This window comes from Salmo salar, chromosome 09 (genome assembly GCF_965601325.2).
Source record: "Salmo salar chromosome 09, fSalSal1, whole genome shotgun sequence".
NCBI classification, from domain to species: domain Eukaryota; kingdom Metazoa; phylum Chordata; class Actinopteri; order Salmoniformes; family Salmonidae; genus Salmo; species Salmo salar.
In genome coordinates, this window is record NC_138299.1 from 65,184,550 (window position 1) to 65,209,168 (window position 24,619).

The window sequence follows — 24,619 nt, forward strand, 5'->3', positions numbered from 1 at the left end:
AATAGACAAAGGCTTTGGAGGCTTTTAGATTTATCAAGAAAAACCATCCAGGGGCTTTGGGGAGCTGCGAATCAATGCCAAGGATATGGCATTGTGCACAAGGACTTTTTAAACACCCTATCCCTTTGAAGCGTCTGATAACGCGGCTTAAAAGAGCCCTTGATTGTGCTCTTAGGGCGCAAACATCTATTGAATGTTTTTGCTGACTCTATTATAGAGGTATTGGACTTAAATACCGGTCCAATCTTTTGTACTGTTGTTTCTACCTCGCTTGGTGGGGAGTCGACAGTGGTGAAAGTTTTGCTGGCTGTGTTGTATGTCATGTTTTTACATTTCTGTCAGTGACTGGACAATGGAAGAAATAGTAGACCTTACAGTGTTCATATGGATTTGAACATGGAAGTATACATTTCTTAGCCTTTCTTCATTCTACAGTAAGTAAGTGCTGCCATTCTTACATAAACATAGACTTTTGTCTATATCTCATCTATATCTTACAATATTTCAAAGCAGCATAATGCATTTGGGAGATCATCCGAGCAGTACACTAGTAAGGTTTAGACCAGTGATATCTAGGATGTAAACCAGCCCCACTCTGATAGCTTCAACAGGCCTTTGTAGTTTTAGCAGTAGGGTTATTGCAGTATGCACTGTTTCTGAAAGCTGGCTTATGTCATAGCTATGTTAGGTAATAATACATCAGCAAGTCAATAAAATGCATGAAGTGTGAGAACATTATTTAAAATGTGATTTTTATTTTCATATTGGAGGACGGTTAAACATAATGACATAAGGACTTCATGATACATTCATAACCCATACATAACACATTCATAAGTAGTGTGCGCAATCATTTCTTACATGCTTATGTCAAGCACTGAAAGTTGATGTTTTCAATATGTTACAGTACTGAAATGATACATTTGTGGTGGTAGACAGAAGCATTTCATCTATGTTTATATAAAATGAAATAAAATTGTATTAGTCACATGCTCCGAATACAACAGGCGTAGACCTTTACAGTGAAATGCTTATTTATGAGCCCCTAACCAACAATGCAGTTGATAAAAAAAAATAAGAATAAGAAAATAAAAGTAACAAATAATTGAAGAGTAGTAGTAAAATAACAACAGCGAGACTATATACAGGGGGGTACCGGTACATCTGTGGGGGCACCGGTTAGTTGAGGTAATATGTTCATGTAGGTAGAGTTATTAAAGTGACTATGCATAGATGATAGCAACAGAGAGTAGCAGCGGTGTAAAAGGGGGGTGGGGGCAATGCAAATAGTCTGGGTGGCCTGTCACGGTTGTTATGAAAGACGGACCAAGGCGCAGCGTGAGTTGAGTTCCACATAATTTTAATTCACAGTGAAACAACAAAAAACAACAAAACATCCAACGAACGTGAAGTACAGCGCGCACATAGGCACTAACTGAAACAATATCCCACAAAGCAGGTGGGAGAAAGGGCTTCCTAAATATGATCCCCAATTAGAGGCAACGATTACCAGCTGCCTCTAATTGGGAACCATACAACTCACCAACATAGAAATAGAAGGACTAGAACACCCCCCTAGTCACACTCTGGTGCTCCGGTACCACTTGCTATGCAGTAGCAGAGAGAACAGTCTATGACTAGGGTGGCTGGAGTCTTTGACAATTTTTAGGGCCTTCCTCTGACACCACCTGGTATAGAGGTCCTGGATGGCAGGAAGCTTGGTCCCAGTGATGTACTGTGCCGTACGCACTACTTTCCGTAGTGCCTTGCGGTCGGAGGAGGAGCAGTTGCCATACCAGGCAGTGATGCAACCAGTCAGGATGCTCTCAATGGTGCAGCTGTAGAAACTTTTGAGGATCTGAGGACCCATGCCAAATCTTTTCAGTCTCCTGAGGGGAAATAGGTTTTGTCGTGCCCTCTTCATGACTGCCTCGGTGTGCTTGGAGCATGTTAGTTTGTTGGTGATGTGGACATCAAGGAACTTGAAGCTCTCAACCTGCTCCACTACAGCCCCGTCGATGAGAATGGGGGTGTGCTCGGTCCTCCTTTTCCTGTAGTCCACAATCATCTCCTTTGTTTTAATCACGTTGAGGGAGAGGTTGTTGTCCTGGCACCACATGGCCAGGTCTCTGACCTCCTCCCTATAGGCTGTCTCATTGTCGGTGATCACTGTTGTGTCATCGGCAAACTTAATGATGGTGTTGGAGTCGTGCCTGGCCGTGCAGTCATGAATGAACAGGGAGTACAGGAGGGGACTGAGCATGCACCCTGAGGGGCCCCTGTGCTGGGGATCAGCGTGGCAGATGTGTTGTTACCTACCCTTACCACCTGCGGGCGGCCCGTCAGGAAGTCCAGGATCCAGGTGCAGAGGGAGGTGTTTTATCCCAGGGTCCCTAGCTTATTGATGAGCTTTGAGGGCAATATGGTGTTGAACGCTGAGCTGTAGTCAATGAATAGCATTCTCACATAGGTGTTCCTTTTGTCCAGGTGGGAAAGGGTAGTGTGGAGTGCAATAGAGATTGCATCATCTGTGGGTCTCAGACAGGGAGAGGTTGAAAATGTCAGTGAAGACACTTGCCAGTTGGTCAGCACATGTTCAGAGTACACGTCCTGGTAATCCGTCTGGCCCTGCGGCCTTGTAAATGTTGACCTGTTAAAAGGTCTTACTCACATCGGCTGCGGAGAGCGTGATCACACAGAACACAGAACTGTCTTCCAGAACTGCTGATGCTCTCATGCATGTTTCAGTGTTACTTGCATCGAAGCTAGCATAGAAGTTATTTAGCTCATCTGGTACGCTCGTGTCACTGTGCAGCTCTCTGCTGTGCTTTCCTTTGTAGTCTGTAATAGTTTGCAAGCCCTGCCATATCCGAGGAGCGTCGGAGCCGGTGTAGTATGATTCGACCTTAGTCCTGTATTGACGCTTTGCCTGTTTGATGGTTCGTCGAAGGGCATAGTGGGTTTTCTTATAAGCTTCCGGGTTAGAGTCCTGCTCCTTGAAAGCGGCAGCTCTACCCTTTAGCTCAGTGAGAATGTTGCCTGTTAATCCATGACTTCTGGTTGGGGTATATCGATGCACTTATTGAAGAAGCCAGTGACTGATGTGGTGTACTCCTCAATGCCATCAGAAGAATCCTGGAACATATTCCAGTCTGTGCTAGTAAAACAGTCCTGTAGTTAAGCATCTGCTTCATCTGACCACTTTTTTATAGACCGAGTCACTGGTGCTTCCTGCTTAAATTTTTGCTTGTAAGCAGGAATCAGGAAGATAGAATTATGGTCAGATTTGCCAAATGGAGGGCGAGGGAGAGCTTTGTACGCGTCTCTGTGTGTGTAGTAAAGGTGGTCTAGAGTTTTTTTCTCTCTGGTTGCACATTTAACATGCTGATAGAAATTATGTAAAACTGATTTAAGTTTCCTTGCATTAAAGTCCCCGGCCACTAGGGGCGCCATCTCTGGATGAGCGTTTTCCTGTTTGCTTATGATGGTATACAGCTCATTGAGTGCAGTTTTAGTGCCAGCATTGGTCTGTGGTAATATGTAGACAGCTACGAAAAATACAGATGAAAACTCTCTAGGTAGATATTGTGGTCCACAGCTTATCGTGAGATACTCAGGCGAGCAAAACCTAGAGACTTCCTTAGATGTCATGTATCAGCTGTTGTTTACAAATATACATAGACCGCCACCCCGTGTCTTACCAGAGGCTGCTGTTCTATCCTGCCTATAGAGTGTATAACCCCCCAGGTGTATGTTATTAATGTCTTCGTTCAGCCACAACTCAGTGAAACATAACATATTACAGTTTTTAATGTCCCGTTGGAAGGATATACGTGCTTTCAGTTCGTCCCATTTATTTTCCAGCGATTGAACGTTGGCTAACAGTACGGATGGCAAAGGCAGATTAGCCACTCATCGCCTGATCCTCACAAGGCACCGCGATCTCTTTCCGCAAAATTTGTTTGACGGGGATGAGGGCCTGTTCAGGGGTTTGCAGTATATCCTTCCCGTCCGACTCATTAAAGAAAAATTATTAGTCCAATTCGAGGTGAGTAATCACTGTTCTGAAGTCCAGAAACTCTTTTCCGTTGTAAGAGGTGGTAGCAGCAACATTATGTACAAAATAAGTTACAAATGTGAAAAAACTAACAAAATAGCACTGTTGGTTAAGAACCAATAAAACAGCAGCCATCCTCTCCGGCGCCATCTTTACATCATTTATGCAGCAGCATACAGTACATATTTGGACTGTGCTCACTTGAACAGGAAGGTGACGCGGCGGTCCTTCGTGGGCAAATTTTGTCATCAAAGTCTGACATTTTCTGGATTTACGCTGCATTTAAAACAACTGAGAACTCTGAAAAAAACAAGGTCTAATCATGATGACGTCATTGATCTTCAGATCGTAGCTCTAGAAAAAGGCCGGATTTACAATTCCGAGTTGGATGTATTTTCGTATTTTCCCAGTCGGAGCTCATTTATTCCCTCCTTCCCAGTTGTCTTGAACTCACTGAAGTCAAGTTTTCACAGTTCCGAGTTAACAGTTGTTTTGAGCGCGGCACAAATCATACTTCATTGGCCAATGTTGAATGTTTATCATTTTAAACTTGGAAAAGAGCCCCTTAATCGCAGATTTGGGACCACACAGCCACGGTCACTGATTCCTTCCAAACCACTCATTGTTGAATTTGCGATTTCCAACTTGTTGTGTAATGTTTATGTCCAATGGCCGATGAGCACCGATACGTTTTATCTATAATTTATCTTCATTATTTCTCTTCATATGACAAGGATTTGCCAGCTACTGTACATATATCGTGATTTGACGTAATTTTATCTATGGCCAATGACCTTAAGCCTTCTTGGATGGGCTCTTCTAATGTAACTCTATGGCAGCACCAAAGGGGCTAGAATTTTCAAAGTCTACTGTTAGACTTGGCGGTGACATAGTGTCCCCATGAGTGACAGAACACTGAGCCAATCACGGTGCAATGCTCCATATTTTTTGCTGGCTTGCCCCACCACCACAGAAAGCACTGAGCTAGGCTGAACACCTTCATTTTGGAGCTGCCAACCTCAAGAAAACAAAACAGAGACCATGTTTGTATGCGGCTTTATTAACTCAATGATATATATATTTTTTACATTGTTTTCAAACTTTAAAAGCAAAGCCAGCCCAGATTATACTTTTACTGTTCATAGAGAATGTATTAATGCCAAAATAACAAGCAAAACAGGCAAGCCCAAAAATGTGGGGCTCAAAACTGGTCCCACCTGCCCTGAATGATGGGTCACCACTGAATTTAACAAATAAATATTAAACCAATGAATTGATTAATAAGTCGTTTCGCCTATTACAGAGAAAACATCCTTATTTTCCTCTGTTTATAAATTGAGTTCAGGTGGACCAAAAAGCTAACTCCTGCCTTATTATAAAGTATGCAAGAAAAACTACAACAAAGTATACAGCTCATAACTCAACACACAAGTGTTACTTTTCACATAATTCCACAGTATTTGTAAAAATCTGTATAGTGTACCCATTATGGGAGGCATGCTGAAAACAAAACAACAAAAGGCAACTCACAATTTATATTTTGCTCAATGTGTTTACAAGCAAAGTCAGCCCAGATTATACTTTTACTGTTCATAGAGAACGCAAACAAGACCATATTTCTCAAACTTTTTCTAACAAACTTCAGCACTACTCATTTTTAGCAGAAATAAGGCTGAAGGCAAAATTGTCATATTGACCTTCATATATCAAATACTCTGCTTTGTATCACTGTAGATGTGCTCCATTCACTGATCTGTCTTAATGTACACATTTGTAGAGAGTAGGGACATTTATCATGGGGAGTAGGGATGTCCTAAAATGTATACCATACAGATGATACATTCACATAGCACTTGATGGTATTTACAGTTGCTTGCAGTAACATAGTACTCCTTTCTCCTTTTACTCCACCCACAACATCATTTTACTTTCCTTTTTTCTCATTCTCCCATAGATCAAATGATAGTTATTTTCTCTAACTGTGTTAGCTTTGAATTAATTTCGCTCCCTGTGGGTGTGCTTTTTATTACTTGAAGGTGCTTGTGTTGGGATCAAAAGCTCCCTGGGAAGAAATCCTGTGGATTTTGTGTTGGAAGTTCGAACATTCTAGAAACTCACAATTACACAAAATCCAAGGGTATTTATATATCAAAAGATAAAGGCCATGGTAATGGACCATGCAGGCCCTCCGATTTCATGACCCAATGCAGCACCTAGTTCACGTCCACTATCAGTCCCATTGATGTCCAAGTCCCCAGCCCTAACGCCTCAAATGGACGATACAATCTCTGGATCAATGCTTTACTTCACAGTGCTGATAATGTGCTCCATCACTTTCTAACAGTAATTTTCTGTCCACATTGAACAGACAGTGGGGGTGTTTAAAATCACATAAAAGAAGACGGATGATACCGAGATTGAAGTGCATGTCAGGATTGATCAGACTGCATTCAGATTTAATTTTGCCATGTCGGCCCCTCACATTCGCCCTCCAGTCTTGCATATCAGAATTCGAATGTGTCATTATCACTCCTCTTTAGATTTTCTATGTATAATATAGTATTTTCAATGATTAATATGCCCATGGAAATCTATTACTGTGAAGCATAGGGCAGACGATTTTTAACTCAGCTTGCTGAGATTGCTCATCTGAGGCGATAAGAAAATGGCCACTGAAATGTGAAAATGTAGACCGTATCCACCCCTCTCTTCTTCTCAAACCAATCCTAAGGCCTTTTCTTTGAGGAACTGAAATATTGCAGCTAAGAGAGTCACACACCCCAGTCAATTCAGAGTATAATAATAGGAGAGGTGATGCAAATGGAAGTCCCTGTCACTGTTAAGATTTTAATCACAGCGTTAGCGGGGAAAATGTGCAACTATTCCATAGTCGTGAGGATAACAGACTTCTCTCGAAAATCATACATTTACTTCTACTCTCCACAATTGTAAATGTAACTGTAGTCTTGGTGAAGGTTGGCTTTAATTGTAATGCAGCACCACTATGAATTGTGAAGTCCAGAAACAAAATAAAATTGATTCCAGTCTGTAGGTGTAATGTGCAACATGAATGAATGGATGAATGAATTAATAAATAAGCATAAAATACATTTTAAAGTATATTTTTTTTGTGTCGATCCTCAACAGTACTTTTAATGGTTTTATATGTGTCATAAAAATGTGAACAAGTATACTAACATTCAAAATGTATTTTCTCTCTGTCTAGATTTGGAATCGTCCTCCACAGAAATGAACCGGCGCTCCACAAGATCGACCTGGAGACCACGTCGTCAGGGAAGAACATCAGCCTGCTCAAGTACAACTGCATTCCCAAGTCCCTGGCTTACACCCACCTGGGAGGCTACTACTTCATCAACTGCAGGCCTGATTCCACGGGCGCCACCCAGCCCCAGCTCATCGTAGACAGTGTGACAGACTCCGTGAATGGACACAACGGGGACGTCACCGGCACCCCGTACGTGTCTCCGGACGGTCACTACCTGGTCACGGTGGACGACCGCAACGGCTTGATGAGAATCCAGCAGATCACGGTGCGCGGGGAGATTGGCGAGCCCTTCGACATCCACACCAACCTTCACCTGTCTGATGTGGCCTTCCAGCCGTCGTTCACCGAGGTCCACCAGTACAACGTCTTCGGAAGTTCGGGAAGCCAAACGGACTCTCTATATGTCGAGCTGAGCACAGGCAATGTGAAGATGATCAAGAGTCTGAAGGAGGCAACCAAGACATCCGATTGGCCGTGGAGCAGTAGGAACCGCGTGATGACCGGCAGTGGACTTTTCGGACAGTACCTCATGACCCCGTCCAGGGAGTCTATTTTCATCCTGGACGGTCGTCTCAACAAGCTCAACTGCGAGATCACCGATGTTGTCAAAGGCAACGTAGTGACGTGGGTTGGCGAGTCGTAGGCCGGTCTGTGTTTAGACTCGTCCTGTGTTATTATTAAGGTACAGTTGCACTGAATTTGGTTGCAGATACATAATTTATTGGGTGTGAAGAAAAACGTAAGAAATTCTCAAAACCAAAATTCACAGATCAAAATCGTATTGGATGTTGGGACCTTCATTAAAAAAAATAGGGAGTGATTTGTTGGCGTTGTTTACTAGCCGAGTTGAAATCTTGGTGGTTCCACAATATCTTCTAGGGGATATCTGTTAAAATTAGACAAGCATCTATTAGCATTTTTTGATTGCAAGTCTTGCTAATTCAATTGGATGGACGTTTTTTGATAATCACGTCAACTGGCGTTTCGCTAAAAAGAGGGAGAAAATATGTCTAGACTATCCTCCTCTGTTTCGTCTACTCCCGTTCCATTTTTTTCCTGTGCCTTGAAGGAAAACAAACTCCAAAAGAGGAATTAACATAATTATTCCCATTGCGGCTGCAGATTACACCTTCTTCTCTTTGACCCTCATTCATGGTGAGAGATTCTCCAAAAATCCATGTTTCTCGTCTTATTTTCATCTCGGACCGATGTGGAGCCCATTCTGGGCTAATTAAAATGAGCTCTTGCTGAGACCCCGTCTCGTTTGAAGTGGAGATGGAGAGATTGAGTTGTCCGTTATGATGTAGTGCTGCTTGGTCACCTTTGATCTCTGAGAGTCTTCAACAGAGCTGGTGATTTGAATGTGATTTCGTCCAACAATCCAAGTCTCAATGACAATGTTAATAGATTGATCCATCTTAATATTTGTGGGATAAATTAATTAAAGTTTCACACTTTGATTCACAAGGTCAATGTGTGTGTGTGTGTGTGTGTGTGTGTGTGTGTGTGTGTGTGTGTGTGTGTGTGTGTGTGTGTGTGTGTGTGTGTGTGTGTGTGTGTAGAAAAATATTCAAATTTGAAGAATATCCCTGGCCCAAAAGGAGTCATACTATATAATAGAATGTACTTACATATTGTCAGTCAATTTTGGCAATGTTTAGCAAATGGATATGTATCATTACAGTGAAAGAAAGAGGGATTTGTTTAGTTGGAAGTGGATTTGTGCAGTTGTAGAGAATAGAGGCACTTTTAGCTGTGTGGGTCTAATATAGAGAGAGAATATAGAGAGAGACCTTGGTCTATAAGCTTCAAATGTGAGTCACATTTCTTTTCAAATGCTACGAGGCAGAGCGTAGTTGGATGAATCAGTTGTATCTATGAAACCTGGCAAGTATGTGGCCCATTGTGCTTAGGACACAAATTCTTTCCTCGAAGGACACATTCTATGCATTTTCACCATAGCACTCTAACACAAACACAATGAGGAATATGTTAATGTATTATTTTTCAAATCTAATGTTGGACCTCTGGTTGGTTATGGACGGGTCCATTTTATGTTCCCAATTAAGATAATACATTTTTATATAATTTGATGTTTTGTTTTATTTGGTCAATTCAATTTCAATTCATCAAAAAATTATATCACATTTTGTTTGGTGTTGCCCCTTGATACCAATAGGACTGTACTGATTACCTGTGACTTTTCTTCTTGTTTTCTGTATATAGCAGCAAAGTTGACTGAGTTCCTTAACATAGTAGTTTTCAGAACATTTTTGAGGGCTCTGTTCATTATTTTGAGTGAAGATGCACCCACCTTTTTAAGAAACGAAAAGAGCACCATTGTCATCTCGCTATCCTTGACCAAGTACATAGTGATTTCACCTACTGAGACATTGTAGTTTTCATTATAGCCATGTACTGTTTGTTGATTCATGTGGTTATTATTTATGTAGAGAATACACACTTGACATTTTACCTGACAATAAAGTCTATACCTCCTTTCTGTGGAAAATGTGTTTCAAACATGGTTTCAGCCCACACTCTACTAATGCCGTTGAAAAACCAGGTTCAACACAGTTTAGAGAAGCTTCTTCGGTAATGCTTCTGTTGCTCACAATAGCCCCGTTTATACCTGGTTCTAACATTTGTCCTCTCTCTTGATATTGTCCACATTCTCACATTTTCAGACAGGTGTAGACAATTAAAAGATGCATTGTGACCTGATTGTGATCAGATATTCCTGACCACCTCCAGAGGTAGTCAGCGACCCATTGTACCTGGATATCAATAAAGTGAAAACAGATCTGGATGGTCAAACCATTTAAATCATAATTATACCGATCTCTAAAATCATTGCCAGGTAGCACCATTGACATATGGCATCAATAATTGTTTTAAAATAAATACATTCATATTATTTTCAAAGAATATCTGTCAAATAATCTGCATACAGGGAGGTAACGGGAAATCTGGTCACAATGCGGACACAGTGCATGGATAAGAGACACAATTTACTACCATGTGTAGCTATAACAGCCTACAATGTGTGCACAATCAGAATGTGGATGAGATCAGGACAAAGAATGCATGTTAGCACCAGGTATAAATGAGGCTCATGACATTCTGAGAATATGAACATATCTATGAATTTTCTTGAATATCATTTTGAAAGAGCTTTGGAAATTTCATTTGAATGACCCCTATATTGATTCAGCAGTTTTTGTCACTCTTACAAAACTAATTCCACACCCAATCGTGTCTGCTTGAGATTAAAGGAGACCCACACAATGTGGGTGTGCTGATACATAACTTATTGATGGGCACTTCACAAATCCATGATTTTATTTAAAAAAATGTGATCATCATTAGAAATTGCAATCGCTATTACAAAATTATGTGTAGTAGTCAGTGTTGGGGAGTAGTGAACTACATGTAATTCAACTAGCAATTGAATTACATTTTGCTGTTGCTTGGTGGTAGTTTTACTAAATTCAAATGTTGGTTGTGTTTTCAGTATTTAATAACTTTTTTGCTATGTAGTGGTGTAGCTAACTTCTGGAACTACAATTACTTTTTTTGCAAAAATAACAGAAAATATGAGTAAAGCAAGCAAGATTTCCTTTCTTTTTCAGGAAGATCAGCCTAATTTTCACTTGAAACATAGTTTTTATGTTTAATAGACAAAATTACACATGATGTTAACATCTGACTCCAGGATGATCTTTCTTGCATTTCAGATTTAGATATGATAATTTTTCTCAAAGTAGTTTGGATGTAGTGAACTACTTTTTCAAAGTAACAATAGTTAAGTAAACTACACAGAACAAAAATATAAATGCAGCAACATGTAGTGTTGGTCCAATGTTTTCATGTGTCACGTTGGTATGAATGATTCGGGATACAGACGCAGGAATGCGTAATATTTTTTTTATTGTACCCAAATTACTGCGTGACACGGCACGGGGACGAAGACCAAACAAACACTATACAAAACACAGGGTAGAAACCCAAAACAAAAGAGCGAGGAGTACCTTGAATAAATAACACACGCGCACAATATTTAACACACGGGACGAGACCCGTAATCATCAATGGCACGAAAGCCAAAACACACAGCACAGGTACTCACATGCACCAACGGATATTGTAACAATAATCAACAGGACAATGGTGAACAAAGGGCATACTTATACAATTACTAATCAATGGGAATGGGGACCAGGTGTGCGTTATGACAGTTCCGAAGGGATTCGTGACATCTTGAGCTGAAATAAAAGATCCCAGATATTTTCCAAACACACAAAAAGCTTATTGTTGTGCTGGGGGTAATAAAAGGCCACTCTAAAATGTGCAGTTTTGTCACAGAATTTTTGCCACAGATGTCTCAAGCTTTAAGGGAGCGTGCAATTGGCATGCTAACTGCAGGAATGTCTACCAGAGCTGTTGCCAGAGAATTGAATGTTCATTCCTCTACCATGAGCCGCCTCCAACGTCATTTTTGAGAATTTGGCAGTACTTCCAACCGGCCTCACAACCGCAGACCATGTGTAACCACGCCAGCCCAGGACCTCCACATCCAGTTCCCAGCTCCTTTACTTGCAGGATTGTCTGAGATCAGCTATGGGTCTTACTTCCCTCAAGATGTTTAAGGACATAATTAAGAAGAGTGACAGTTGCATCTTTCACCCCTGTCCTGACTGCAATGGGTCTAAGCACACTGCAATGGGTCAAAAGGGTCCTGAAACTTGGCCATAATCTCACCCTGAACATTATGTTTAAAGGTTTTCATGGTCAGTGAGGAAAGGGCTACATGCAACAATTTCAGGTTTCTGGTCCACGCCCCTACCTTTAGGTGTCTGTGACCAACAGACGCATATCTGTATTCCCAGCCATATGAAATCCATAGATTAGGACCTAATGAATTTATTTCAATTGACTGATTTCCATATATGAACTGTAAGTCAGTAAAATCTTTGAAATTGTTTCATGTTACATTTATAGGTGTGTTATGTTACGTTTATATGTTTCTTAAGGGTAGCTTTAGTGTAGCTTAACTTCTTGTAGTGTGAAGTAATTGGTAGCTTGGTAAACTATATTTTCAGAATAGCTCTCCCCAACACTGGTAATAGTGCTCAAGTCATTTGCATATAAAGCGAGTAACAATCAGAGTATAAATACTAAAGTTAATTGTAGTTAAATGAAGGAAATGTATTAGAAACAGAATACCAGTATTGTAATGTCGAGTGATATTTGAGTGAGAGATGACGACTGACGCAAATAAAAAAATGTTTTTCTTGCGTTTACATTAGATATTACGTTGAAGGAATACAGTGCCTTCAGAAAGAATTTACACCCCCTGATTTTTTCCACATTTTGCTGTGTTACAAAGTGGGATTAAAATGTATTTCATTTTCATTTTTTTGTCAACGATCTACAAAAAATACTCTAATGTCAATGCATGTTAGAATCACCTTGGCAGCGATTACAGCTCTGAGTCTTTCTGGATAGGTCTCTAAGAGCTTTGCAAACTTGGATTGTACAATATTTACCCATTATTCTTTTAAAAATGATTCACGCTCTGTCAAGTTAGTTGTTGATTATTGCTGACTGGCATTTTCAAGTCTTACCGTAGATTTTCAAGCCGATTTTCAAGCCGATTTAAGTCAAAACTGTAACTAGGTAACTCAGGAACATTTAATGTAATCTTGGTTAGCAACTCCATTGTATATTTGGCCTTGTGTTTTAGATTATTGTCCTGCTGAATGGTGAATTAATCTCCCAGTGTTTGTTGGAAAGCAGGCTGAACCAAGTTTTCCTCTAGGATTTTCCCTGTTCTTAGCTTTATTCCATTGATTTATATTCTAAAAAACTCCTTGCCGATGACAAGCATACCCATAACATGATGCAGCCACCACCATGCTTGAAAATATGAAGAGCGTTACTCAGTGATATATTGTGTTGGATTTTCCCTCAACATAACGCTTTGTGTTCAATTTAATACATTTTATTTTCAGTCTTTAACACAACAAAATGTGGAAAAAGTCAAGGGGTGTGAATACTTTCTGAAGGCACCTTACCGTCTTGCCCTACCTGATAGTGCCAGATCAGTGACACAAAATCTCAATTTAATACATTTTATTTTCAGTCTTTAACACAACAAAATGTGGAAAAAGTCAAGGGGTGTGAATACTTTCTGAAGGCACTTTACCGGCTCGCTCTACCTGATAGTGCCAGTCCCCAGCTAGCTAACCCATCCACGTTTCTCACATTGCTGTATGTCATATAGGTCACACTATGATGTTCAAAGCCATTCCAAGGAGTTTCGTAGCCTAGCTACAGTTTGCACACCGTCCATTTAGGTTTTCTGTATTGATCCGTGGTGATTAGGCAAGCTCGTGCCTCATCACAGATCGCCCATTCCCGCTGCCACACTTCCCTTCACCCAGCTGATAAGCCCCAGCTAGTTTTTCCTGACAGACCAAATTTGCATTCTTCTCTAACTCGGTGAGACTGATACATTACATTAATAGTCTCCTTTACTCGATCCCTATAATAAAAATGCCAGGAGAATACATAACTCGGTGGGCGAAACGAGGTGGCTGGAAGTGCCTTAAATTATCTATTGTCAAGCCCTTCATCTTCCAGTACATTGCCACATGGGTGGAACTCTCCCCTCCCTTCCCGGAGTCAAATGTAGTATTTTAATCATGTTCCAGGCCTGGGCACTAGTAATGCCTCACTTCTCTGTCCATCCCGTGTCAGGGCTGATGACTGATCGAGGCCACCATGTGTGCTGTGCTTTGTGCCAGACCTGAATTCTCATCATACATTTCACCCAGTCTCCAACGGTCCCCTATCTGCCTTCAATTCCCACGCTTTAACACTCACTGGTTTTCTATCTCTCTGAATGTCTGAATGGAATCAACAGCATTCAGTGGATCTTTTCTGCATTGATTGGGTGTAAGGGTTGATTGGAGTAGGTTGACATCAACAAATAAATGAATTGGTTCCTACTTAATTGAAAACCAACTAATCAATGTGCATATTGATTGATCAATTTCTGCAGTATAACATCCTCAGTTGTGTGCAAAATTGGTAGTCAGTGTGTGCGTGCGCGCGCGTGTGTGTGTGTGTGTGTGCGTGCGTGCGTGTGTGTGTGTGTAGTGTCTAACCTACTACATAGATCGATAGTCAACAGGGTGCACCCATTGGCATCTTAACTGGCTGTGTGAACACTCCCCTTCGCTTGCCCTGTGTCAAACTCATAGCAGACTCACTGGGATGTTGGAAGGATATGACACGTATCAGCCAGAGCCCTGTGTACGTGATACGATGGTGGCGGCGTCACACCTTGTCTCCTTCGGCCCCCATTGTCATGCTGAGCCTGCTGTTATCAGTCGGGCATGACACCAGGGCTGCGCTAGGTGAGTTAACACACATCAATGACAGGGGGATGCACACACAGCCACCTTTTCGCCTCTGAGATGCACTGGAGTGATGCTGCAAGAGATAAAGAAGCCAAGCACATTCCACCCATCTGCTCTTTGTTTACACTACATGTTTTTTAAGATGGTGGCGAATGGATTCTCCTCAAGGGTCCGATTATTGCATCTATTATACTTTTTATATCAACAAGCATTGTTTTAGATTGCAGACAAATTCAATACTGGCATTAACAGGCACTAGGTCTCCCTTGGGAAAGGGTTATTCTGACCTCAATGGGTCTTCCTGGTTAAATAAAAGTGAACTAAATCAGTACGCCTTTTGATAACACTATATTCACAAAATGGCAACAAGAGAGCCCATATAATAACCAAAAGCCGAGTCGGGAGAAGAGGAGAGGACACAGTGGCAACGTGCATTAAACTAAACCACATACCTCTCCCCTCCATCATCCTGGCTAATGTGCAAATCTCTCAGACGTAAAACAGACAAACTGCAAGCCAATGTTAAGTGATTATCGGATTACAGAAATGCCTGCATTCTGGCCTTCACTGAGTCGTGGCTGAAAGAGCAGGACCGGGACGCTGATTTAGAAATCGACGTCTTTGGGGTGCCTGTACGTCAAGACTGTGATGCAAAAAAACAATGGGCAAAGCACAAGGCGGAGGGGTCTGCCTCTACGTGCTCATACGTGAGAGTCTGTGTGACCCAGATATTGAACTTATACTCTCACTTCAGCCCTTTTACTTACCACAGGAGTTCCCCCAAATCTTCGTCACATGCATCCTAGAGCTAACGTGGACAAGACGACGGACGCCATCTCCCGGACCGTGCAACAGTTACAGAACATCTCCCCTGATGCTCCACATCTTGTTATGGGTGACATTAATCACTGTTCGATGAAAAAGTCTCTCAATCACACCTACCAATACGTCACTTGTCCTACAAGACATGGTAAAGTGTTGGATTTGTGTTATCGGACAGTACAGGGGGTGTATAAATCCATCGTCTGAGCTCCAATACGCTCGTCTGACCAGAATACTGTTTACCTTATTCCCACATACAAACCTGTCCTGAAGAGAGGCAAAGTCGAACGAAGAAACATTCCGGTGTGTATGGCTGAGTCCACTGAACGTCTACAGGACTGCTTTGATAATACTGACTAGGACATGTTTACTAGCTCCTGCACCGACCTGGATTAATTGACTGGCACTGTGACCAGTTATGTTTCATTCTGTGAAAATTAGGTAATACCCCAGAAATCGTGCAAAAGATTCCCAAATAACAAACCTTAGGTAACCAAAGCACTCAAAACTGTCCTTAAAATGAAAAATATCACTTTTCACCAGGGTGATGTCTCCCAGAGTAGGGGAGCACATAAAAGAGTAAAGAGGGAGGTTAAACTGGTTAAGTTGAAGTATAAAGACAAGGTGGAGGCTGAACTGAGTAGAGGCAACTCCTGTTCTACTTGGAGGGGATCAAATCGTTGGTTGAATTGTGGTATAAAGCTGGGAAGATAATTAATAAGGCCAACCAATAACAACTTTTACCTACGGTTTGACACCCATTATTTTAATGTTGAATTAACTGGTTTAAGAGAGTGTCTTTGAATGTAACATTCATATTGGTCATAAGAAGGTTTTCTAAATATTCAGCCACATCAAAGAGAAAAAGAGCCCTGGCCCTGATGATATTGGAGGCAGAGTGTTAAAAACTCAGTGGCGTATTTTCCTCTATCTTCCAGCTGTCACTGCAACAGCAAAGGGTACTATACTGAATCAAAATATAAATGCAAAGTGTAAAGTGTTGGTCCCATGTTTCATGAGATCCCATACATTTTCCATACGCACAAAAAAATGTATTTCTCTCAAATGTTGTGCATAAATTTGTTTCCATCCCTGTTAGTGAGCATTTACGTTTGCCAAGATAATCCGTCCACGTGTGGCATATCAAGAAGCTGATTAAACAGCATGCTCATTACACAAGTGCACTTTGTGCTGGGGACAATAAAAGGCCACTCTACCATGTGCAGTTTTGTCACACAACACAATGCCAAAGATGTCTCAAGTTTTGAGGGAGCTCAGAATTGGCATGCTGAATGCAGGAATGTCCACCATAGCTGTTGCCAGAGAATGTAATATTAATTTCTTTACCAACGTTTTAGAGAATTTTGCAGTACGTCCAACCGGCCTCACCACCGCAGACCATGTTTAACCATGCTAGCCCAGGACCTTCACATCTGGCTCCTTCACCTGCGGGATCGTCTGAGACCAACCACCTGGACAGCTGATGAAACTGAGGAGTATTTCTGTCTATGATAATGTTCTTTTGTGGGGAAAAACTCAATCTGATTGGCTGGGCCTGGCTCCCCAGTGGGTGGGCGTGGCTCCCAAGTGGGTGGGACTGGGAGGGGATAAGGGATAGGCCCACGGCGCCCCTGCCCAGTCATGTGAAATCCATAGATTAGGGTCTAATGAATTCATTTAAATTGACCGATTTCCTTATATGAACTGTAATGTCACAATGGGTGGCTTTAGGAAGCAGGAGAGGTGGAGTCAGGCGCAGGAGACAGATGATTCCGGGAATAATACTTTTAATAAATATTCGCATGGAAAATACAAGCATGGAGAGCAGGGTGTGCAAAATCGAAGGCACCACCCTCTACGAAAGAAAACTAGGGACGCAGCCCAACAATAATTCCGTGGAAAAACACAGACCCTCACAAGCAACATCAGCCCAGACAATAAAAACCACATAGAAATAGACCAACTAGAAATAACATAGAAATACACTAACATAGAACATAACCCAAACAACCCCGAACCACACTAAACAAACACCCCCTGCCACGCCCTGACCAAACTACAATAACAAACAGCCCCTTTACTGGTCAGGACGTGACATGTAACTCATGAAATTGTTGAAATTGCTGCATGTAGCCCTTTCGTCACTGACCATGAAAACCTTTGAACATATTAAGGGTGAGATTATGGCCAAGGTTCAGGACCAGTTAGACCCATTGCAGTTTGCTTAAAGGGTCAGGACAGGGGCGGAAGGTGCAACTATCACTCTTCTTAATTATGTCCTTAAACATCTTGAGGGTAGTAAGACCTGTGCCTGACTGCTATTTGTTGACTTCTCTTCAGCTTTTAATTGTATACAACCATGTCTTAGCAGAGAGGCTGTTGTCCAATTCAGATCATGATTTTAACATGGTCAGCTGGTTTAAACCTCAAAGGGTGAGAGTCAACAGTTCCCTACCCAGCACAGTATCTTCCTCCACTGGTTCACCACAAGGGTGCATCCTTTCCTTTCCCGTCTCGTTTGTACTGTACACTAATTAGTGTCAGAGTAATCATGAAGCTGGACGTATTATTACGTTTGCAGACAACTTGGTTATCGTGAGTCTTTTACAAGATGAGGAGATGAGCCATGGCCCAGTGGTGGAAGAGTTCGTTGGATGGTGTGACAGCTCCTACTTAGAACTTAATGTCAAGGAAACCAAGGATATGACTATTGATTTCCAGAGGAGCTCACTGCCACCTATGCAGATTCTGATAGATGGTGAGCCAGTGGAGACCGTTGATCAATACAAATATCTTGGCACTTTCCTTGACAGCAAACTGAGTTTTGAGGCGAATGTGGATGCTATCTGGGCAAAAGGGAAATCAGCACTTGCTCTTCCTGAGGAAACTCTGCAGTTTCAGGGTATACAAGACGCACGAGTCATGCGTAAGGTGCAATCCATTTAAGGGACTCCGAGGATCCCTCGTTTGATGAATTTATGTTGCTTCCCTCAGAGTGCAAACACAAGCTCCCTAAGTTCAAAACTGATAGGTCTGAACTCTCCTTCATGCCAGCTGCTGTCAGCTTTCTCAATAAGTAGTAATACTGTTAGTAGAGTACATATTGTTTTTGTGTATATTTATTGTTGTGTTCAATGTGTTTTTACTACGTGCTGCAAAATGAATGGCCCACAGGGAATAATAAAGACTCCTACTCTTATGAGAGATCATTTGGATAATGGCTTGAGAGAGGTACAGGTGTCTGTGCATCGGCCATTGCACATCCCTCTAGTTATTGAACAACACACCCAGCACTGTGTTAATTGTGCCACAAATCAAGAAAGCCTGCTTTGCACTGGGACATGGGCCCACAATTCAAAACACCGGAACAGCAATGAACAGCAGACATGGCTCGTAGCCAGGGAGTCATGGAAAATGTCCCTCATGCATGTGTGCCACTGGAGTGGATGTTTTCACAGTGGAGGAGCAGATGTGCTGCCACTCTCATGGGTTAGCAGATGTAGTGAAGATGTGTCCAGCCCCCTGATGAGCTACACTGGAGAGGAGGAGGAGGAAAACATCATGCAGCTCTCACAGAGGCAGACTGGCACACCCACACACACACAAAGAGCCAGCTGGATGGCTGGAGTGCTACAAAGAGGGAGTGAGAAATGTGGTTTGGCATGAGTAGGAGCATAATATGATGTACCTGACTGAAAAGCAAAGGGAACACAAAACCTGAATGCTTACTTATTTTCTTGCTAGCTGCCATTGGCAATAATCAATCAAAACAATTCCTATTGGCATTGTGAATGGATAAGGAACAATTAAAAGGGAAAAATCTTGTGATGGCAAAATGGGTAGTGACAGAGCAACATTTGATTGTGTGATAAAGGAATAAGTCGGGGGTGAATTAATTAACATTCAGCCCGGCATAACTGTCAGATGTCTCTGTGCTGTTTGCCATGGTAACAAGATTTTTATCTCCCTAAAGTCTCCTCACCAAAGAAAAGTCTCCACTTTTGCAAGGAGAATAGAATGGAATAGAACTTATTTTTAAAATGTCTCAATCAGAGGAGGCTGGTGGGATGACTTATTTGAGGACGGCTCATCGTAATGGCTGGAATGGAATAAATGGAACATAGTCAAGCATGTGGTTTCCATGTGTTTGATGTGTTTGATACCATTCCATTAATTACAGTCCAGCCATTACAATGAGCCCGTCCTCCTAAAGCTCCTCCCACCAGGCTCCACTGGCCTCAATATAAGTGTGTTTTGCCATGGTTAGAAATCAAATTTTCGGCAGCACAATAATAAACAGGTTATTTTCTGAGACTATGCTCTATATACACAGGTGAATTGAGAAAGCAATTCCAATGCAATGGAGCGAGCAAGCTTATATTTCCCCAATAACCCATCCCCACCAGAATGCCTGCAACACCTTTTTCAACACACGTTGTCTACCCACAACCCTCTGTAAAATGCAGTCCTCTCCTGGGACTTGAGACTCTTCTGCATCAGATTTTCTATATACCTTACAAAGAACATTCAAATTAAGAGTTTCATTCCAAAACGCTATACAGTGCTTGCAAAAGTATTCAGACCCCTTGGATTTGTTCACATTATGTTGTGTTACAAAATGGGATTAAAACGGATTACATTGTCATTTTTCGTCAACAATCTACACAAAATACTCTGTAATGTCAACGTTTTAAAGATAAATAAAAAATCCATAACTAGTCATTGCATAAGTATTCAGCCCATTTGTTTGGGCAAGCCTAAATTAGTTCAGGAATAAAATTTGGCTTAACAAATCACATAAAACTTTGCAATGCCATTGTACAGGAGTGGGATACCATTCCACAGGCCAAAATCAACAGCTTGATCAGCTCTATGTGGAGATGTCACACTGCATTAGGCAAATGTCGATATTGACTAGTTTTCTGATCCACGCCCCTACCTTTTGTAAGGTATCTGTGAGGTATCTGTGACCAACAGATGCCTCCTCTGTGTGAAATAATAGGGGTTGACATGATGTTTGAATGACTAACCCTTTTTCAATCTATGGCAAGACTTGAAAATTGCTGTCTACCCCTTATCCCCAACATCTTGACTGAGCTTAAAAAATAAAATAATGGAAAAATATTCCACAATCCAGGTGTGCAAAGCTCTTATAGACCTACCCAAGACTCGCACCTGTTATCAATGGCAAAGATGTTTTGACTCAGGCAGCTGAATACTTATGCAACAACTATATTTTAGTTATTAAATTCTTTACTAATATATATTTTTTTAATTAAAATTTTTCTTCCGCTTTGACATTACAGAGAATTTTGTGTAGATTGTTGACAAAAAAATGACAATTAAATTGATTTGAATCCCACTTAGTAACACAATAAAATGTGAACAAATCAAACGGGTCTGAATACTTTTGAAAGATACTGTATATACAGCACCAATCAAAAGTTTGGACACACCTACTCATTGAAGAGTTTTTCTTTATTTTTACTATTTTCCACATTGTAGAATAATAGTGAAGACATCAAATCGCCCTTTCACAGCCTGGGTCATTGTCCTGTTGAAAACAAATGATAGTCCCACTAAGCTCAAACCAAATGGGATGGCGTTTCACTGCAGAATGCTGTGGTGGCCATGCTGGTTACGTGTGCCTTGATTTCTAAATAAATCACAGACAGTGTCACCAGCAAATCACCCCCACACCATCACGCCTCCTCCTCCATGCTTCACGGTGGGAACCACATGTGGGGAGATCATCCGTTCACCTACTCTGCGTCTCACAAAGACACTGCAGTTGGAACCAAAAATCTCAAATTTGGACTCATCAGACCAAGGACAGATTTCCACCGGTCTAATGTCCATTGCTCATGTTTCTTGGCCCAAGCAAGTCTCTTCTTCTTATTGGTGTCCTTTATTAGAGGTTTCTTTGAGGCAATTCGACCATGAAGACCTGATTCACACAGTCTCCTCTGAACAGTTGAGATGTGTCTGGTACTTGAACTCTGTGAAGCATTTTAAATAAGTTCTACCAAATTTCTATCAACATGTTAAATGTGCAACCAGAGGGAAACAAATTCTAGATCACCTGTACTCCACACACAGAGATGCAAACAAAGCTCTCCCTCGCCCTCCATTTAGTAAATCTGACCACAATTCTATCCTCCTGATATCTGATTACAAGCAAAAACTAAAGCAGGATGCACCAGTGACTCGGGCTATAAATAAGTGGTCAGATGAAGCAGATGCTAAACTACAGGACTGTTTTGCTAGCACAGACTGGAAAATGTTCCGGGATTCTTCTGATGGCATTGAGGAGTACACCACATCAGTCACTGGCTTTATTAATAAGTGCATCGAGGACGTCGTCCCCACAGTGACTGTACGTACATACCCCAACCAGAAGCCATGGATTACAGGCAACATTCGCACTGAGCTAAAGGGCTGAGCTGCCGCTTTCAAGGTGCGGGAGTCTAACCCAGATTCTTACAAGAAATCCTGCTATGCCCTGCGACGAACCATCAAACAGGCAAAGCGTCAATACAGGGCTAAGATTGAATCATACTACACCGGCTCTGACGCTCGTCTTATGTGGCAGGGCTTGCAAACTATTACAGACTACAAAGGGAAGCACAGCCGCAAGCTGCCCAGTGACACGAGTCTACCAGACGAGCTAAATCACTTCTATGCTCGCTTCGAGGCAAGCAACACTGAGGCATGCATGAGGCCATCAGCTGTTCCGGACGACTGTGTGATCATGCTCTCCGTAGCCAACGTGAATAAGACCTTTAAACAGGTCAACATACACAAGGCTGCGGGGCCAGATGGATTACCAGGACGTGTGCTCCGGGCATGTGCTGACCAACTGGCAGGTGTCTTCACTGACATTTTCAAAATGTCCCTGATTGAGTCTGTAATACCAACATGTTTCAAGCAGACCACCATAGTCCCTGTGCTCGAGAACACAAAGGCAACCTGCCTAAATGACTACAGACCCGTAGCACTCATGTCCGTAGCCATGAAGTGCTTTGAGAGGCTGGTAATGGCTCACATCAACATCATTATCCCAAAAATCCTAGACCCACTCCAATTTGCGTACCGCCCAAACAGATCCACAGATGATGCAATCTCTATTGCACTCCACACTGCACTTTCCCACCTGTACAAAAGGAACACCTATGTGAGAAGGCTATTCATTGACTACAGCTCAGCGTTCAACACCATAGTACCCTCAAAGCTCATCACTAAGCTAAGGACCCTGGGACTTATCACCTCCCTCTTCAACTGGATCCTTGACTTCTTGACGGGCGGTGTCAGAGGAAGGCCCTAACAATTGTCAAAGACCCCTGCCACCCCAGTCATAGACTGTTCTCTCTACTTCCGCATTGCAAGTGACACCGGCGTGTCTAGGACAAAGTCTAGGACAAAAAGGATTCTCAACAGCTTGTACCCCCAAGCCATAAGACTCCTGAACACGTGATCAAATGGCTACCTGGACTATTTGCATTGTGTGCCCCCCCCCACCCCTCTTTTACGCTGCTGCTACTCTCTGTTTATCATATATGCATAGTCACTTTACTATACATTCATGTACATATTCATATTCATATACATACATACTACCTCAATAGGCCCGACCAACCAGTGCTCCCGCACATTGGCTAACCGGGCTATCTGCATTGTGTCCCGCCACCCGCCACCCACCACCCGCCAACCCCTCTTTACATTACTGCTACTCTCTGTTCATCATATATGCATAGTCACTTTAACCATATCTACATGTACATACTACCTCAATCAGCCTGACTAACCGGTGTCTGTACGTAGCCTCGCTACTGTATATAGCCTCGCCACACTTTTTCACTGTCTTTTTACTGTTGTTTTTATTTCTTTACTTATCTATTGTTCACCTAATACTTTTTTTTGCACTATTGGTTTCACTGTAAGCATTTCACTGTAAGGTTGTATTCGGTGCATGTGACAAATATTTTGATTTGATTTGATTTATTTGGGCTGCAATTTCTGAGGCTGGTAACTCTAATGAACGTATCCTCTGCAGCAGAGGTAACTCTGGATCTTCCTTTCTTGTGAAGGTCCTCATGAGAGCCAGTTTCATCATAATGCTTGATGATTTTTGCGACTCCACTTGAAGAAACTTTCAAAGTTCTTGAAATTTTCCGCATTGACTGACCTTAATGTCTTAAAGTAATGATGGACTGTCGTTTCTCTTTGCTTATTTGAGCTGTTCATAATATGTCATAATATGGACATAATAGCTCAAGTAGGGCTATCTTCTGTATATCACCCATACCTTGTCACAACACAACTGATTGGCTCAAACGCATTAAGAAGGAAAGAAATTCCACAAATGAACTTTTAAGAAGGCACACCTGTGAATTGAAATGCCTTCCAGGTGACTACCTGGAGAGAGAATGCCAAGAGTGTGCAAAGCTGTAATCAAGGCAAAGGGTGGCTACTTTAAAGAATCTCAAATATAAAATATACACTGCTCCAAAAAATTAAGGGAACACTTAAACAACACAATGTAACTCCAAGTCAATCACACTTCTGTGAAATCAAACTGTCCACTTAGGAAGCAACACTGATTGACAATACATTTCACATGCTGTTGTGCAAATGGAATAGACAACAGGTGGAAATTAAAGGCAATTAGCAAGACACCCCCAATAAAGGAGTGGTTCTGCAGGTGGGGACCACAGACCACTTCTCAGTTACTATGCTTCCTGGCTGATGTTTTGGTGACTTTTGAATGCTGGCGGTGCTTTCACTCTAGTGGTAGCATGAGACGGAGTCTACAACCCACACAAGTGGCTCAGGTAGTGCAGCTCATCCAGGATGGCACATCAATGCGAGCTGTGGCAAGAAGGTTTGCTGTGTCTGTCAGCGTAGTGTCCAGAGCATGGAGGCGCTACCAGGAGACAGGCCAGTACATCAGGAGACGTGGAGGAGGCCGTAGGAGGGCAACAACCCAGCAGCAGGACCGCTACCTCCGCCTTTGTGCAAGGAGGAGCA

The 24,619-nt window shown here is 42.0% G+C and overlaps 1 protein-coding gene across 2 annotated transcripts in view; it reads left to right on the top strand.

Moving 5' to 3' along the window:
• The window catches only part of LOC106611554 (follistatin-related protein 5), a 161,489-nt gene extending 151,634 nt beyond the window's left edge, over window positions 1-9,855 (top strand). For both annotated transcript variants that reach the window (XM_014211883.3, XM_014211884.3), the window contains exon 16: window positions 7,284-9,855. In XM_014211883.3, the coding sequence (XP_014067358.3) occupies window positions 7,284-7,986 (703 nt within the window). In that variant the 3' untranslated portion in view covers window positions 7,987-9,855. The remainder of the gene's footprint in view (window positions 1-7,283) is intronic.
• Window positions 9,856-24,619: the final 14,764 nt, after the last annotated feature.